We start from the raw sequence: 19,023 nt of genomic DNA, 5'->3' as shown, positions 1-19,023 counted from the left end.
ATGTACTGTTATGATTCTATTTTGCTTCATAATCTATTTTAAAAACTCTGTAGCTTTTACTCTGTTTTATTAACGTTTATCAAAATGACAACATTCATGTAAATTTTTCAATTCAGTAACAATTATAATAATCCGGGACTGATGTAATGTTGTTAAAAGTCATAGTAAAGTACCCCTAACATCTAAATGTATTCAGTATAAGCAAGGAATGTCAATTGTTTATCTTGTAAGTATTAATATAGGTTATTACATTAAATATCGAGACAAATAGGTAAGTTAACCAAACGTGTACTTGCATCACGACCATTTTCCTTAAAGCCCTGCTCCCGTCCTACCTTTCAACTTGAATTGTCACTGAAAAAGCATGAAAATCCTGACTATGAACAGTGACGTCTGTCAAAATAGTCTATTGTATATGAAATTCTATATGAAATACCTGTGGTTTTGCGTGCTAAAGGTTGGCACGTGGCCGTTAACTGTTACCTATTGTAATCATGGGTTGCATACACACAAAAGAATGTGAATAGCCGCGGAGCAGGGCTTTTACCTGTAACGTGTAGCTTTCCATGTAACAGTGGAGCACTGTAGCAATTAATATACTACATATATAATTATTTATAAAAAAGAAATCTTAAACAAATATTTTGACTCAGCCTTACAGAGATTTTAAAACGATAAAGCAAAATGTTAAATAATAACTAGTATGAATCAGTCGTTATAAAAGCTGTACAAAAATAAGGGTAAAATAAGAATAAAGGGAAGTAATTCAGAAAGAAAATCTATTTTTAAATTAAATAAAGCAGTTTATCATTTAACTTACTCATACACAGTGATCTCCCTTGTCATTCGAATCAGGACAGGTAGAAAAAATCGCATACAGATCTATATCCTATACAACTAGAAAAAATGATTCAGATCAAAATTATGCTGTTTTATTACTGACGAGTGCATTATGTATTAAGGATAAACTAGAGAAATCTTTCTTATACGTTTTGAACTATTTTTTTCATGGCATATTTTTATGCGCTTCGGTCACGTCTGAGGTTTTTCTGAATTGTTTTAAAGGAATGCACCTTCGCTTTTCAACTTAGTCGTGCTCGATGGATCAACAGACTTAAAAACATAATTTTAATACAAAATGACGCATTCTTTAAAGGTCCATTACTAAGGCCATCCTTAAAAAATTGTTTGTTTGCGGTAACGCGACCGACTCACGAAAATCGCCGCGACTCAAACAATTTTTTAACCCAAAACTCGGATTTTTTTTTTTTATCGGTGCCATGTTTTTATTCTTTCCTGTTTCGTTATTTCTTTTTAGTAACTATTTGTATTTGTATAAGTTTTCCTAGACAGTGTTCGTTGAAGTTCAACTACATGAATGATCGATATGACCGATAAGAAACAAAATGTGTGAATGTTACGCTTTCTGTATACCGCTAATTAACAAGTGACACAAATACGATAATAGGCTGCTCTTCTATGCATTGTTTATCAATTAACTTTTACACATTGATCAATAAATACCTTTGGCAATGACGGACATTATTGTACCAAATACAAACCGCGAGAAGCCCACGTGTCAGTCGGCGCGTGGCATGATTGACATCTGCCAGAAGCTGATTAATATACCAAGCTCCGCCTACTGCCATACTTCCGCTTATGGCGGCGAACAATATTCGAATTCACCGGGATTTTGATTGACAAGGGGCAGTTCTTTCGAACTCGAGACGCATAAAAGAAAATTTCCTCGGGTCAAGCCGACGCACGGGAAATTTTTTTGTGCGGGTCAAATACGAGTTTTTCTCGATAAGTCTACCGAACGCCCTGCCGATTTCCTGATATACTACAAAAATTCATGCAAAAGTTGTTTAGAAAATTCCACATGGACAAATCGTGGTACATAGTGTTATCTGTGCAATACTGCAGACGTATTTAACCGAGTTTTAGATTTGTAAAATAATGAATTTTCTCGTACGTAAAACATCTGGGATAGATAAATTCTTGGATATCATTCTGTCATAATTTCTCAAACAATTTTGCAAACAAATAATAATTTTAGTTTCGATCTTTTGTCGTTGCATAATCTTTTTAATCTGCCCCGAGGATAAAACTGCAGTGACACTGCACAAGTCACTTGGAAAGAGCACAATAAACGTCAAAAATATTAGACAAACAAAATTTTCTTACCTGAAAATTTATTTATAAAGTTAAACATCGTTTCAATGCAGTGACTAAAACCAGCGAAAGAAATCCATAATGTTTACATTTCTAGATTTTCCTATTTGCGTGATATTAAATTTCCATGGGTCCAATTTTTCCTATTTTTCAAAACCCAGACTTTACAAACATAGTTATTATTACTGAAATTTTCTGTGACTTAAATAATGTAACTGAAATTCATGCAAATTTTTGACACCTGCCATCAGAAACTGGGTTTAATCTGTTTGACAACTGTTTCTTTTAATGTGTGCCGACAGTAGCAGATCAAAGAAGACACTAGCAGATCAAAGAAGAAGCGTGTATAATGTGTGATGTCATAGTGTTGTCACTGCTATTGAAATGTATTTAATTCAAGAAGTGACTGTGCAATGCTTTTATGGGTTTTTGTGTTTTGACTTTGAGTGCATTAGCAATGGAAGCTTGATTTATTTTTGCTGATATGGAATTAACCCAGCTTTTTTTAATTGTATTCATATTCAGATTAGGCTTTTCTTGGTTAAGGCAATCTTTGCAAGAGTGAAAAAAAAACTTTAATTTGCAGTTTAATCACATTAGATTCACAAGGATAAGAAATTAGATTTACATTGATAAGTATATTTAGTTCCATTTTAAACTTGCATGTCATGGCGCTATTAAAAATCTTTCCGCGTTTCCCTAAAATCACTCCACTTCTCCATAATCTTAGCTGTGGAAGAAATGACTTCTCCCTAAAATATATTTACATAGCTTAAGCCCTGAGTAAACAATGTAAAACAATTAAGTATTGTCTTAAAATTACATGATACATAGGCTTTGAAGGAGTGCGGTGCTAGTAATCAGACTCAGGTCTACAGGGTATTAAAATATCAATAAGATTTTGCTATGTACTTCAATGCTGAATCCTAAGAAATATAATGTTTTTTTATTACCCTAGCCAGTGCAAGGACATTCAAAAGGTCTGGCCAATTATTTTTGTTTAATATATTGATAATCTTAAATTTTTAAGTTCATATGGAGATAATAAGCTCTGTTTCTGACTGGAGTAATATTAGTATTCATACTATGTGAAAACTACCACCCATGCAGATATGTTACAATCAAGTTAGCGTTCTACAGAGAAGTGTTAGTACCCAGAAGGTGTATAAACCAGAGGGTTAAAACCAAAATGCAGGTGTTGTACAATTAGCATACAAAAAAAAAAAAACGAAAAAAAAACATCCCTACCTACCTACTCACACTAAAAATTCTGGGTCGCGTTACTGCAAACAAACAATTTTTTAAGGATGGCCTAAGGGAAAGTGAGTTGGCAATTTTTTTCATAGCCAGTGCATAGACTTCTGCAAGACACTAAATAATGAAGATTGGCAGGTCAAAATTTACAGAAGGTCTTTGGAACTCAAAGAAATGTATGTGTATCATGTTGAAATTTCAATGAATCGACAGAATGACCCCCCCCCCCCCCCCCCCCCCCCCCAGGTCTTTTTAACTTTCTTCATACTTCATAGAAAAATAATTGTACATATACTGCGATTTATTTCGAATTTCTACATACCAACTTTCATTTTCCAATAAAATGAAATAGTTTCTGTGCTTTTTAAAAGAAATTAAAATGTTCACTTTCCTTAGTATTGGACCTTTAACCTTATTGTATTTACATATGTATGAAAATATCAACCGACTGTAGAACAATGTTCAGAAAACATCAATAAGAATATCTGTCGATTAGCCCGAAAAAAGCGGGCAAAAACCTTACTGCGATTAGCCCGAAAAAAACGGGCAAAAACCTTACTGCGGATTAATCTGTCTTTCAGTGAAAATGGTTAGGCTGATATTTTTGCAAGTTCTGGAATACGGTATATTATAGGTCTCAACCACTTCGTGGGTTCAACCTAAAAATCAATTTAGCAACATCCGATGATGTATTCATCCGGCGATGCAGATGGTAATTTCAATGATAGTGTGTAATTCCACCAAAACGGTGTATGGTCCAAAGTTAATTAAAATAATTGTTTTACCTTAATGAGAAAACAGTGAGGATAAACCGTTCATATCTCTTTTGCCCAGCACTAGTGATTTAAGGAGAAGATGAAAGATGATCAATGAATGTCACTGAACTTTTATGTAAGTGTTCATTGAAGGTTTCATGTTCACCGCCGTTTGAATACATCTGCGGATGTCTCTAAATTGCTTTTTGTACTTTTAGCATGTGTAAATGTTGAGTTCTGCTCAACCCGGGGCTAGAGGGCGTGGACGGTAGCATGCATTTCCACTGCCGTCCATGAACAGGCTCAGTCAAACCGAGCCTGCAACATTTTCGTTTTTGTCGTGTTGGGCGATCTGTAAAGTTTCCACTTTTCTCTATTTTATTTCACAAGCATTGATAAAACATAGTCAAAATGTTATTGGCGGACGGATTGATAGAAGGATGGACGGCCTGTAACCACGAAAGTGTTGAATTACGTAAGTTGGTGCAACCAGGTATATCTAATAAAAATGACTTGCCGTCTTAGCGGACTTGCCGTCTTAGCATATTTTGGATTTTTAAAAAGTTTTTAAATAATTCGGCTACATTTTTGTCAATTAAGGCCTCCCACAGAGCCAGCATTAAATTCCTGTGAATCGGTAATACGTGCGACTTCTTTGATGTGTACAATCATCCGTTTTTCTGTCAAAAAGGGCTCTTGCTTGCCGTCTTACCATGCTCATTTTCTCTAAACAAAACAGTTTTCCCGTTTTCAGGCCAAAACTATTCATCTGTTGATAAAACCGTTTACTTGTGAGTGAAGTACTCACTTTTTTCCTTAGCCTGCACTTTATTTGGTCATATTTGATCAAGAAATAAAGAACTTACGCCACTTCGAAGAATCGAATCGACGGAATTTGGCTTGCCGTCTTAGCCATAAAATGACGTCAAAGTCACGTGGTATGGGCACACATTTGCTTTATAATGAATCTATGACGGATTATCTTTGAAAACCCCTAGACTTACTGGACTCGACTGCCACATTATCAAAGCTTATTAGTAATCATTCATACAGATAATACGATGTTATACTTTTTTTTATACTAGTATGATCACTTGGGCCATTTTTCCAGACACTTTGATATTAGAATTGCGATGTATTATTTGTTAAGTTTTCTTCTTTATTCGCGCTCTAATACGAGTACATGAGCCGTGCCATGAGAAAACCAACATAGTGGGTTTGCAACCAGCATGGATCCAGACCAGCCTGCGCATCCGCGCAGTCTGGTCAGGATCCATGCTGTTCGCTTTCAATGCCTACTGCAATTAGAGAAACCGTTAGCGAACAGCATGGATCCTGACCAGACTGCGCGGATGCGCAGACTGGTCTGGATCCATGCTGGTCGCAAACCCTCTATGTTGTTTTTCCCATGGCACGGCTCAATTATTGTTTTTCTATAGATATAAAGCTCTGGAACTGTCTGAAGGGCTAGAAGATATGGGAACAGTTAACTGGGCAATGTTGGGATGTCTTGCTGCAATAGAAATTGCCTGCTTTCTGTGTATTTTCAAAGGTGTCAAACTCACTGGAAAGGTTGTACTCTTTACTTAAGATCATTTCAGATGACTGTATTTTTTGTCTAAAAAACATAATATGTTAATCCCAAATGACTGGATAAAGTCTCATAGTGTTGCTTTCGAAAGTCTGAAAAGATTTCACAGAAAAATGCCTTCGAGAGGCAGTAATCAAAAATGAAAAAAAAGAAAAATGGATATTTTTTATTTAGCTTTTCGGTAATCAGAATTTTCCATAATATCTCTTTCATTATGACAGAAAAAAAAAACATTCATGTTATACTTTGCCATGAAAAGCTTCAATAATAGTAATAGGACCTTTCTAATTTTTATCATAAGACTGGTCTTGATAGGGTATTTTTCATTTTAAAGTTCAGCCATTTTGGATACATATTTCAATTTTGAGTCTGTTCGTTAATGAATCTTTCAAGATATTTCATTAAAGCAACATTTCTTTTTTTTTTTCAAAATTGTCCATGGGCAAGAATATTACATAGGGACAATACACTTCTGACCATGGCTCTGTTGAAAACATCTTTGATTGAATTTAAGAAGTTTCAAGTCCAAAATGCATTTATTGTACAAAATGAAGCAGTGATTTACGTCAACCCTTTGCGGATTGCCTAGACCGTGCAGTTGATGTACATTACATCACTAAAATATGCAAAACAGCAACGTTTAAAATATTAAGTCAATATTTTAAAATCTTTCAAGTAAGCTGTAAATTTTAGATACATTTAAACTATCTATTTAAAGTAGGTATTTCTGCACGACTGCGTTGACAGAAATCTGCACGCATGTGTGGAATATTACCAAAGTAAAAATGAATAAAATGTACATTTTGTATTAGGTGTCTAGTTATCTCAGTTTTAATTTCAACATATATTTGTAAGCAATAAAATGAAACATAAGAGCAATAAAGCCACATATGCATAACTTAAGTAGGATACTTTAAAAGTAAATTGAGCGAAAATATTAAAAATGGGAGTACAAATCTATAAAATAATGTCTTTTTACAGGTTGTGTATTTCACGGTTCTCGGTCCGTTTGTGCTATTGTTAGTATTCTTGGTACGTGGAGCCATTTTGCCGGGAGCTGATATAGGCATCAAGTATTACATTACACCGGATGTGGAGAAACTAAAAGAGCCTCGGGTAATTTGTCAGCCGTGGATCCAAAGTTGTAAAACTGAGTTTGGAGACCAGTCTCGAAATGCAGCCTTTCTATTGGTCAATTTCAAGATTGAACCCAGAGTCAACCAATCACATGCTAGAAATTTTGGACTGGTTTCCAAAATCAGTTTTATAGATCTGGGTCCTGGGTCTGTATCATGAACGTTTTAAGCCGGACGTTTAGACTTTTACCGTTAACCGTTTTCCAACAAGTCTGTAATAGTGTTTTTCGTATTCATTTGCAAGATCCATAATTAAGTTGTACCTACCTTATTTATCAAGACTCCATGGGAGAAATTGGGAATCTTACTAGTATCTTAATTAATTTTAGTTTTATAGACAAAAGGAAAATCGATATAAAAACTCCTTTACACAATCGTTTTGGACCGAAAGTTCTAAATAAAATTATGTTTCCATTGTTGGAGTTGTTCACAATGCTGTATACAACATCAATGAAAGTGTTATCTAGGGAAAACCACTATTGTATCTCCTCTATTATCTATAGCTCATATAAATGCAAAAAGGAAAATTGTAGAAATCTAGTTCTGTTGTAAATTTATTTAATGCAAATTTGATTTCAACAAATAATCTTGCGAGATTTAAATATCTTTTTTTTAAAGTTCCTGTTGTGTTAAATTCAGCGTATGCAATAACAAGTTAAGATATATTGTCAAATTGTTATAATATTTTTGCACTTATACAAAATAAATAAATAAATAATAAATAAAAACAATATACATATACACTGCCCGAACAGTCACGACAGGAAATATGGGACCCATATGGGATCCTTCTGGGAAACGTATTTTTTGATACGAAAGAAATGTATCAACATTCGTAGAAAACATTGAAAAACGATTGTTTATACTAGTGACATGCAATGATATATCAAATCGCTGAGACATTGTATATGGGTCCCTTAAGGGTCCGATGTGGGCAAAAACTTACAATGTGACCCATACGGTACATTTGCCCAGATATAGCCCATATGGGCCGAGGCATGTACATCTACCTTTATTCTTTTCCAGATATGGACCAAGGCATGCACACCTAGCTACTTTAATTCTGTTTTAGGCGTAGGTTGAGGCATATACATCTACCTTAGTTATTTTCTAGATATGGGCCGAAGCCTGCATGCAAGTCTTCTTCTCCATTGGGCCGGGATTAGGAGCAATGATTACATTTGCCAGTTATAACAAGTTCAGCAACAATTGTATGAGGTAGGTAGCTTTGTCATGCGTGGACTCTATTTGAGCCGTGCCATGAGAAAATAAACATAGTGCTTTTGCGACCAGCATGGATCCAGACCAGCCTGCGCATCCGAGCAGTCTGGCCAGGATCCATGCTGTTCGCTTTCAAAGCCTATTGTAATTAGAGAAACCGTTAGCGAACAGCATGGATCCTGACCAGATGCGCAGTCTGGTCTGGATCCATGCTGGTCGCAAACGCACTATAATATTGGTTTTCTCATGGTGCGGCTCAAATTTTGTATTTGATGCGGGACATCACAATAAAAGGAGCCGCCACTATGAAATTTCCAGTGTTAAGAAGATTGATCTGCCAGTTTATTGCTGCATTACAAAGAAAATTTAAAATATATTGAAAACAATTAACGTACTTTTTCAACAATCGTCCAATATTATATAGCAATCAGATCATCTTACCAGTAAGACAAGATTTATTTTCTGTCTGCAAGACTAAACAACTTACATATTAAGCTCTTACAGCCAGCTAAGATTAACCCTTGATAATAAGACAGAGGTTAAAAATAAAATAATATCGCAACATTTGCTTAGCATGGTTTGAAGTCGCTCGTTTGTAAATTCCAGACATTTATGTGTATTTTTATGACTTTTATAAATTTAGATGAGGTCTTAAAGTACATAAAATGATATCACAGCCTTACCGGACTTTGTTGGAATTTGTATATATGTTATTTAGATTTTTTCTTCTAAGCTTGTCGAAAAAATATCAAGCAGGCGATACAGTTTTAACGCTTAGCTTGATGGCGGCAAGTGATTCTGCCTTTGCGACCAGTGCAGACCAAGAGTAGCCAGCATGGATCATGGTCTGCACTGATCGCCATTCAGTCGGTATCTTTTACAGTTAATGGTACTGTCGAAATTGAATGATGGACTAGTCCATTTTAGAAATTTAGCAAATACAAGCTATGACAAATAGAAATAAACTTATATAAATTGCATCTATTTTGTGTTTCCAGGGATGCTATATTAGTATGCTTGTTGGACTTGATGACTGGTTTTATTGGTGGTTTTGTGGTTTTCTCGGTGCTTGGACATGTTTCCTATCGCACAGGAATAGATATAAAGAATTTCAACCAGTCAGGTACGAGTTTTATGTGCTATGTAATGCCACATATTAAGTTTTTAATGGAAGTTATGGCTAAGTGTCTATCTTGCATGGCTGGCTTGAATTCCGTATTATGTTTACGATAATTTAAGAATGTGAGCATTATGTTTTTGCTACTTCTTTTGTTTTTAAAAAGATTATGTTTATCAATATCCAGATTTGCACGTAAAACAAGTCCAACATATGTCATAGAATTATTTTTAAAGATCTGCTCCAAGCATGGTGTCACTTTCCATCGTGTCCGTTCGCTCGTGTGTCAGTTTATCTGCTTGTATGTTTGACTTCTTGTCTGTGCGATAATTTTGAAAGTATTCATTGGTGTTTGTTATCTTTCATACAGCCAGAGAATATGAATTGTGTAAGAATAATAACTTTACATGCTTACGTTCTGAGTTACTTCCCTTTCTTATGATCAGATGTCTGAGTCATAACTTTAAAAGCGCATTGTGAAGTTACTTAAACGTACATCATACAAAGACAGAGTCTATTAAAGAAAAGTGTTTTTTACAAAAACCATAACGATACTTTTTGAATTATTTGCCTTTAATAAATTAAGTTGTCCGGGCCATAACTCTAAAAGGGATAAACAGAATTTATTCAAACTGCATACAAAGGTAGAGATCATTATAAAAATGCAGTGAACAAGAAACATAACTTTACTTTGCTTATGTTAAATTAGCTTTCTTTATTTTATAGCACGTATGTCTTGAGAATAACTCCAAAACTATCAAAGGGATTTTGTTTAACTTCCATTGACAGAAGGCATTGAGAAAAGAGTACTCTTCTATGCTTACTTATTAATTATCCATTTCATTGGATTTAGTTGTCTGGGAGATTACTCCAAAAATGTTTAAGGGAATTTATTTCAAATCGAAAATTTAATAAACGCATGCTAACAGAGAAATGCAGTGTACAAGAACCATAACTCTACTAGCTCAATTTTGGAAGAATCACATTTACTAAAATCACTTTTGTCCGGAGAATAACGTCAACACTATCAAAGGAATGATGTTTAACCCTTACACAATAACAGAATATTTAGAGGCCTAACTAGTAAAGGAACCGTAATGGTTTCCAGGTATTTGAACACTAATTTTTCACTTGGCATGGCGAGAGAGGTCTAAATTAAAGCTGGTTTCTGTTTAAATTTCATTGTGGGTGTATTTTTGACATTTTGGTAGAAAAATTGGGAGAGTTGGGAGAGGAGATTGCATTTGGTGGAGTGAAACTCAATTTTATTATGAGTAGTATTCCCAGGTCACAGCAGTGTGATTTTGATGTGATTTTACAGTAATCAAATGTGATGTGACAAGAGAAATCTCTCTTAGAAGATGCATGACCCCTACTTTTCTCTTCATTTTATGTCAGTTTTATCATAACTCTTTAAAAAGAAGTAAGGATTTGTTCTCTAAAATGGGTTTAGCTATGTTTGGTAGCTCATTAAAAAATGTCAGTTTTATATAGAATATGTAGGGAATACTATTTATGCTATTGTGACCTAGAGAAGTACAGTGTACAAGAATGATTACTCTAACATGCTTTCCTTTTGAATTATCTCCCTTTATTAAATACTGAAAACACTGTCTCTTCTCGGGTCATCTCAAGCTGCAATATGCTAACAAACAACAACGTTACTATAAATTGAAGAAAAAAACTTGACGGGATCCTCCGAGAAGTAATATTCTTGTGTTTATGGAATATACCAGGATATGGACTTGGCTTTATTGCCTACCCGGAAGCGGCAAACTATCTACCCCCGCCTCAGTTGTGGTGCATCCTGTTCTTCTTCATGTCTGTGTTTTTAGGGATTGATTCACAGGTACCTAGTTAACATTAATGGAGCGTACATAAACGTGAAAAATGTTTATAAATATGGAGCAAAAGTTAATTTTTATTACTTTTATAGAAGGTAAAATCCATTATGTGCATTGCCTATTTGCTTTAATATGACAGTCGTGGGAAGGCCAAAAACATCAAAGAAAGATATTAACAGTCATAACTCAACAAAGGGATGTTTGGTTTTATAATTGCATAATTTTATCATATAATTTAAAATAAGAGATATAGTTTATTAATTTGTTTGCATGTTGATATTACTTAACGCCATATATAGCTGCTATTGGACATGGCTATTTTTTCATTTTCAAACAATAAGTCACTAGTAAATGTCGGTTATCGAGAAACTGTGAGTAATTCAAATGTTTATATTTTCTAATGACAGTTTCCTAGCTACGAGATCGTTGTCACAGCACTAAAAGACGAGTTCCCAAAACATCTGAAGGGCAAGACAACACTGCTGACATTTCTTGTCATTCTTATAGCTTTTCTGCTCGCAATCCCACAAGTCATGGAGGTAAGTACTTCCGGTAACCACGTGTTGTTCAAGTTTGCGCATCCGGAGTAGATATATATATATGTTTTTCCATGCAAATTAAAGAATGCATATACTGTGTTTAAACGCGAATCGGTGTGTTATCAGATATTTTACAGAAAACGATCAATTGATTATTATTATTATTATTATTATTATTATTATTATTATTATGATTATTATTATACCAGATTTTATATAACGCCCTTTTCATGATAAACACATTCAAAGGCACTTTACATATAGCAAATATTTCCACTGATGTAATTCCAATGTAAATACTGAATTCACTCCCGTGTGGGGTTTTCTACAGTTTTTGTACATTGTATATTGTTTTTCAAAACTTACTTTCAACTTATATATAATTATTACTTACTGACTTCAGGGTGGTTTCTACTTGCTGACGTTGGTCGACTGGTATACGGCAACATTCTCACTTACCATCATTTCACTGTTCGAGCTCCTAGTTATGAGCTATGTGTATGGTAAAGTGCCTTCAATAACATTACTATATTGATTTGGTGTAGGCCAAGATTGAAATGAAAAAAATGTATAGCTATACCCTAGACTTGCAGTTGATTTAAACATGTGCAAAATTTTGTAATGTTCTACAAAAGCTCGTTGCTTTGCTCTGATGTCTGAGGTCACAGGCGGTAGACAATGAAAGTGTTGTTCCTTATGCAAAAATATATGTTTTCCTTATACTGTTTTGATTCGAGAATGTCCCATTTTATATACTAGTAAGTAAATGTAGATAAAATATGAAAGTACTATTTCTCAAGTCCAATATATTCCACGTGACGTCACCACAAACGTGTTTTATTAGAAAAAACATATGATTTTCATATAAGAATACTTCATAAAATCGTAAATTTACATGTAAACTATGATTCTGAATTTCATTTAGGTATGAAAAGACTTGATGAAAACATGCACGCAATGACTGGGAAATGTGTACCAGTGTATTTCAAGATATGTTGGTATTTCCTAACACCACTTTTATTAGCGGTAGGTACATGTGTATTATTTCTGTTTACATGAGCATATAATTCGTCTCTGTTTAGAACTTTACATTGTCGTGGTTTTTTTGCCGCACGTTGTAACACGCATGCGCGAAAAATCAAAACATCCGTTAAAACTTCAGGGCAACCAATAGCATCGTAAATTCATCCATAACAAGATATTACCTTACAGGAAATGTTATGTGTTAAATTTGTTAAGAGCAACCGTCTAGGATTTTCCATTTGTACCGTTTATGCATATATACATGATACTACCATTATCATATCATGACCAGAAAAAAAAAGATACATACGTAGCAACAAAGTCCCTGTACACAGCTTCTGCCTTTACCGGCCAGAAGTAAATTTTGAATACCTACGAGTTATGATTGTACAATATACTACTTATCATTTTTAATTTGTCATTATTTCAATAACTACGTCAATTTCAAAAACTAGAAAATAGCAAGTTAACAAAAAAATCTAATCGAGTTGGTACTGTGCACTAAATATTCTAATTAAGTTCTCCAGTACTAGAATTTTAGAGCTTCTTCGACCATAAGTTTCGCAATCAAATAAGGCCGCGACCAGTTAGTATAGAGCAAACTAGATTAGTTCCTTATGCGCTATCACTATATGTCTATGGTGAGGGAAAACTAATTTTTCTTCTATACGTATGTTTTATTCTTCTTTTCTGTATAGAGTATATCTGTTTTGCTCCACAAAACATTCAGTGTCAAATGAGATAGATTTTTATCACTTTCAGGTAACAGTCGGTTTTACAATTTACTCCTATGCGCCCCCTACCGTCGACAACTACGAGTACCCTGATTGGTCGGTTGCTATTGGATGGTGTATAGCGTCAGCATCCCTTGCACCAATACCGTTATACATGATATACAAACTGATCAAAACACCCGGGTCACTTCTTGAGGTTAAACAAAATTGTTATTATTACATTTCTACATTTCGTCAATCACACGCTACATCGTCATGAGTACATCTATATAAATGTACAATGTACGTATGATTGGAGGTGATAAGAACTTGATTCTCTGTTAATTTCTATCTGAGAATAATGTGTCTATCGACACTTTACTGTAGTATAATGAAATGCCAACTTTAAAAACTACCTCCCTCATATATATATATATATATATATATATATATATATATATATATATATATAAAGTTTTATTATGCCCTCGAAGGTGGGCATGTTAAAATCGCACTGTCCGTCCGTGCGTTCGTCCGTCCGTCCATGCGTGTGTGCGTCCGTGTAAATTCTTATCCGGGCTATAACTCTGCCATCCATAAAGGAATTATGAAATACCTTGGCATAAATGTTCACCATAATGAGACGACGTGTCATGCGCACGACCCAGACCCTAGCTCCAAATCAAGGTCACACTTAGAGGTTTAAGGCTAACATGACCTGTTTCTTGTCCGGCCCATAACTCTGTCATCGATGAAGGGATGTTAAAATTACTTAGCATAATTGTTCCCTATATTTAGATGACGTGTCATGCGCAAGACCAAGGCCCCTAGCTCCAAGGTCAAGGTCACACTTATAAGTCAAAGGTTAACAGGTTTTTTTTCTTGTCCAGTCAAAAAATCTGCCATTCATCAAGGGATTTTAAAATTACTTGGCACAAATGTTCTCTATCATGAGTTAGTGTGTCATGCGCAAGACCAAGACCGCTAGCTCCAAGGCCAAAGTTACCTTTTGACAACATTTTTTTTTGTCTGATCACAAAAAGTTTCATGCCTAAACTATTTTGGCATATTTTGCGTAGATTTTCCTGTCGTCGTAACCAATGGCGCTATAGCTGAAGTAGTGAATAACGACATCAAAATATAGATATTTATAATCGAGACAGTTTACATGGAGTAAAAGCATGACAAACGCTTTTCGATTTTCATCGTAAAAACCAGTAAAAACAGCAAATTCTCAAGTGTTTCCGTAACATAAAGTGTGTCAGTAATTAAGGTTTAAAGCCTTCTTAAGAAATATAGCATTTATTTCAAGATATCTAAAAAATTTATTTTTGTTGTTGAACGATCTGGAGGCATGCTGCTTTAAGATGAATGTGTTTCATCAAAACTAAATCTGTGTTAGGTAATTTTAGATAATTATTGTTTAATGTTCTATTCAGGTTATTAGAGCATAAGGCCACTTACAATGTAATTTACTCACGTATGTTTTCTGTTTTAGTTTGATTTGGGTATGGTTGCTTGTTTCTTCAAATCTCAGTTTCATCCACTGGATGCATCCGAATGCCTTAATACCTACCGTGGATGTATTATTCATTTATTAATTATTATCATAGTTTATTCAAGGTCAATGATTCTGTTTTAAAATGGGTCTGCTTATATGTGTGGCTGTTTATTTTATATAAAATATGTTATATCAGATATCGTTTTATTCACTTTATTTTCTCAGTATCAATATTGTACTGATGATTTCGTTAAAGTTCAGATTTAAAAGTTAAATATGTTTTCTTTTCAGAGGTTCAGGGTCAACCTTCGTCCTAATGAAAAATGGGGTCCACCAAGGGAGTTATTGGAACCTGAAATCATAAGTCCAGACAAGTTGTGGAGTTCTGCAGACATTCAAAATGGCGTCATCAGCCCGGACTCTGCAGAGGAGAGAAAAGAAGGACTGGATAATCTGGCATTCAACACAAAGCTTTAATCAAGCCAGTATGTTGATTAACAGAAATCACACGGAGTGTTGCAGCATGCTAGCTGACTAAAATTAAAAAGATACTACGGAGTCCTAAATGAAACGAACTCGATTTAGTATTCATGAATTTACTATAGATCTGTTGCTTTAAGAACAATAATTTTTGAACTATTTAGAAAATATTATATGAAAAAATATTATGCAGCAAAATGCCATTCAAATCTCTTCACACTGTTTATATTTATTAACCAGGAATCTTTTATTGTTAAACTTACAAATTTTCTTATGTCATATGCAACTTTGATTTATCTATGGCCTTAAGAGTAGTATGCTCAAACAGCCAATATACTGTCACTAACTGACCAATCAGTTTACATATTTTAGTTAACCAGTGATGTTATATCTTGTAAATATTCATTGTAAATGTTACATTTATGTTTCAATGCTTTTATTTGAATTTTTGTGGTGTTCCATTAGATCAGTAATTAATAATCCACGTTAGAAATTTCTTTATAAATTTATTATTTTTATTGGTGTTCAAACAGAATAAACAGTATTATTGTTGCTCGAAATTCTTTAAAAAGTAAAATACAGAAAATTAACAGTGGTATCCCATTGTATGTCTTCGGACCCGCACACAGCTTCATAAAAAGGACAAGTAAATGTTTTGAATGAACCGAGATGAGGTGTACATATTAATGATATACATTGAGAAAGTAACCATATAAAGATAACACCAGACGTGGCTAACAATACACCAGTTTTAGTACAATAATTTTGGTAACATGCGAAGCATTGTCACATAATAAAAACATTTTTGAAATATCAGTAGTCCTGTGCAGTTGCAGCGACTCATATTTTCTAAGAAAACGCCGCCAAAATTTGAAAACCGATTAACGCGTGCACCGAATCCTTCAAAAATATTGTTTACTTTAGTCAAAGAAATAAATTGCAGCATGATCAAAAGCAACATATTTGCTCTACCATAGACAAATGTAGAAGGCCCTATGTTATATGAATATCATATAGGGACATGTGCACATATAAGAATGCAAGATGCATTTTCAGTTGTCAAAATGCTGACGTAAATTTAAGCATTTCCAAACTGAAAACGTAGAAGCAAATGAAACAGACGAGAGTTCAATTTTTTCTCTAATTTATACAGCAAACCTCCATATTTGGGATACTCTACTGAAAATTAAAAACAGCGAAATTCTGCGAAGTTCAGGCAGAGCACTGTTGTATGATTTATAAAACGTCTTAACTCCGATCGTTTCGTAAAGAGATATTTGAAATACACTTATATAGTAAATTGGTAAAATGTTAGTGGCTTTACACTTTAGCAAAATATAAAAACATCAACAAACTTTAACAATCTATTTACATGTTTCATTCTATTTTCAGATTTCTTTGAGATTTTGAGAAATACTGCTTTATGAGCATGAGAAAAACGTTTTGGAAACGGGAGTCGTTATAAAAAATAGAAAAGTGACCAAACTTGAGCATGTTCTCTGGCCATACACAACTTAGCTTATTTTAAAACAATTTATTTATCTTAATAGAAGAACTTAATTGGTTTTTTTGTTTTTACATTTTTATTCATTTAAGTATACACAGATTGCACATGTTATACATTTTAAACACATACAGATATTGTATATTAACAATGTATGTTAGAAAAATGAAAATATAAACATTCTGTATAACAATACCTTAATATAACAATATTAATATAGTGCGTCATCTGATATACTTAAAGGTTTTTGTTTGATAAAGTGGGGATAGAAAATTTGGAAAAATTACCCAAACTTTTGTGAGCAAGAATGTTTAGAGAGAACATGTTTTTCGATATTATATTCTGCGCTTCTGCATATACAAGTACATTTGTATATAAATATAAGAGTTCAAGTTATAAAATCATTCCATTTTGTGTTAGATATATCTGTTTTGTCTTTCAAAGTTGCTATTATTCGTTCAATGCCAATACGCCGTGTTAGATAAAGTTTGAAAGATTCAATTTCGGGTATATTTTTGTTATACTTGCATTTACTTATAAAATATTTGGCTAATATCAAAATGAAGTTAACAATATTTCTTTTTAAAGTATCCGTTTCTTCTTCTAACCCTAATGACACTGTTCTATAACTAAGGATATCTAACTGAATATTTTTAGTTCTGAGAAGTCTTTGTAGATTAACCCAGAATTGTTGTATTATTTGACATTTCTAAAAAAGGTGCCTCTGGGTTTCTGGGACCATTGAACAGAAATCACACAACCTAGAATTTGTGAGTTTGCATTTGTACAGATAATTGTTATTTGGGATTATTCTCATTAGATATTTATATTGATATTCTCTTAACTTTGAATCGATAGTACACTTTGTTGGTATTGTAAAAACATGTTTCCATCTAATTTGTTCTTCTAATAATTCTGAATCCCATTTCTTTAGATTTTTGTTGCTACTGTGTATTTGTTTAATTTGTAATTCATACAACATTTTATTCATTTTTATAGTTTGATTAATTTTATCTATTAAATATCCAGTTCCAAGTGTTAAGTTGATTTACTCTTCAGCTAAGTGTTTTTCCCATTTTTTGTCAATTGCTCTTCTCAATGTCAAATAGTTAAGAAATTCACCATTTTCAATACCATATATATATTGCATTTGTTCAAATGTTAAGAGATGTTTAGTTCGGAAGTCAAAAATATGTTTCATGTATAAAATGCCTCTTTCCAACCAAGGTTTGTAAAGAAACAAGTTTCTATTTGTCTGTTTTATATTTGAGTTATTCCATATTATTTCTTTCGAGTAGTTTTGTATACATGGTTTATAATTAATTGTGCACTGGGATATTACTATCTCCTTTAGAAAGGTGAACTTGAAATTTAATTTAGCTGCATCTGCTTTGCAAGTGTTATATTTAAATATATGTTCTCCATATTTTTCTAGGTCTTTGTTATAAATTTTATTCCATTTTGCATCACTTTTATAAATGATTCTTTTTACCCAGCTAGCCTTAAAGAGAATTCCTATAGTTTTTTTTCCTTTCATAGAATTTTTTTTAATTCACATATATGATAGGAAAATTTGTGCTGAAAACAATGAACAAATAAAAACAATAGATCACCAGGCTTGTTTTTGTGAAAAATTGTTTTGAACACACCCACTGTTGCTGAAACTGACAGCGATTTTTCAACATTTTCATAATTTTCTGCTTTTTTATAAATACCAACCAAAATATACATCCAGGCAGCACAATACGGTCTTTTCTTTTTACAGATTTTATTATATACTTATTTGATATCATAGTCATATTTGTAATACTCTATCCTTACAGTAATGGGTACAAATGAAAAAAAAATATTGTTTTATATTTACTTTTGTGAACTTTTTTCAATGAAAAATACCCATAGTGAAGAATATTTTTTTTAAATTTTGAAAAAACTCTTTCATAGATTTTTTTCTTTTTCTTCTTGTGTATAGATAATTGTATTGTGAGCATAAAAATGGCTAAAAATGTATGGGTCACCAGGCTAAATTTTATGTTAAGACCACTAGAATACAACACCTGTTCGGACGGAAATGGCGCGAACCTGGCCAAATTGATTACATGTATGCCTGCTAAAAATTTAAAAAAAGGTTTTAAAAATTCTTAATTCTTTCTATAATTGAATACTAAATAAT

At 33.4% G+C, this 19,023-nt stretch overlaps 1 protein-coding gene across 2 annotated transcripts in view; it reads left to right on the top strand.

Moving 5' to 3' along the window:
• Positions 1-18,725, top strand: part of LOC123548400 (sodium- and chloride-dependent glycine transporter 1-like) — a 29,358-nt gene extending 10,633 nt beyond the window's left edge. Inside the window, exons 4-14 of one of the 2 annotated variants that reach the window (XM_053546474.1) lie at positions 5,624-5,756; positions 6,757-6,891; positions 8,026-8,129; positions 9,131-9,255; positions 10,986-11,098; positions 11,501-11,632; positions 12,036-12,135; positions 12,558-12,658; positions 13,418-13,585; positions 15,161-15,354; positions 16,742-18,724. In XM_053546474.1, the coding sequence (XP_053402449.1) occupies positions 5,624-5,756; positions 6,757-6,891; positions 8,026-8,129; positions 9,131-9,255; positions 10,986-11,098; positions 11,501-11,632; positions 12,036-12,135; positions 12,558-12,658; positions 13,418-13,585; positions 15,161-15,346 (1,297 nt within the window). In that variant the 3' untranslated portion in view covers positions 15,347-15,354; positions 16,742-18,724. Of the gene's footprint in view, positions 1-5,623; positions 5,757-6,756; positions 6,892-8,025; positions 8,130-9,130; positions 9,256-10,985; positions 11,099-11,500; positions 11,633-12,035; positions 12,136-12,557; positions 12,659-13,417; positions 13,586-15,160 lie in introns of both variants that reach the window. The other variant, XM_045335612.2, reaches the window with a different exon arrangement.
• Positions 18,726-19,023: the final 298 nt, after the last annotated feature.

The sequence above is a fragment of the Mercenaria mercenaria genome, chromosome 6, assembly GCF_021730395.1.
Source record: "Mercenaria mercenaria strain notata chromosome 6, MADL_Memer_1, whole genome shotgun sequence".
In the NCBI taxonomy this organism is placed as follows: domain Eukaryota; kingdom Metazoa; phylum Mollusca; class Bivalvia; order Venerida; family Veneridae; genus Mercenaria; species Mercenaria mercenaria.
Note: the sequence above shows the minus strand (reverse complement) of the source record. Positions and strands in the feature narration are given on the sequence as shown.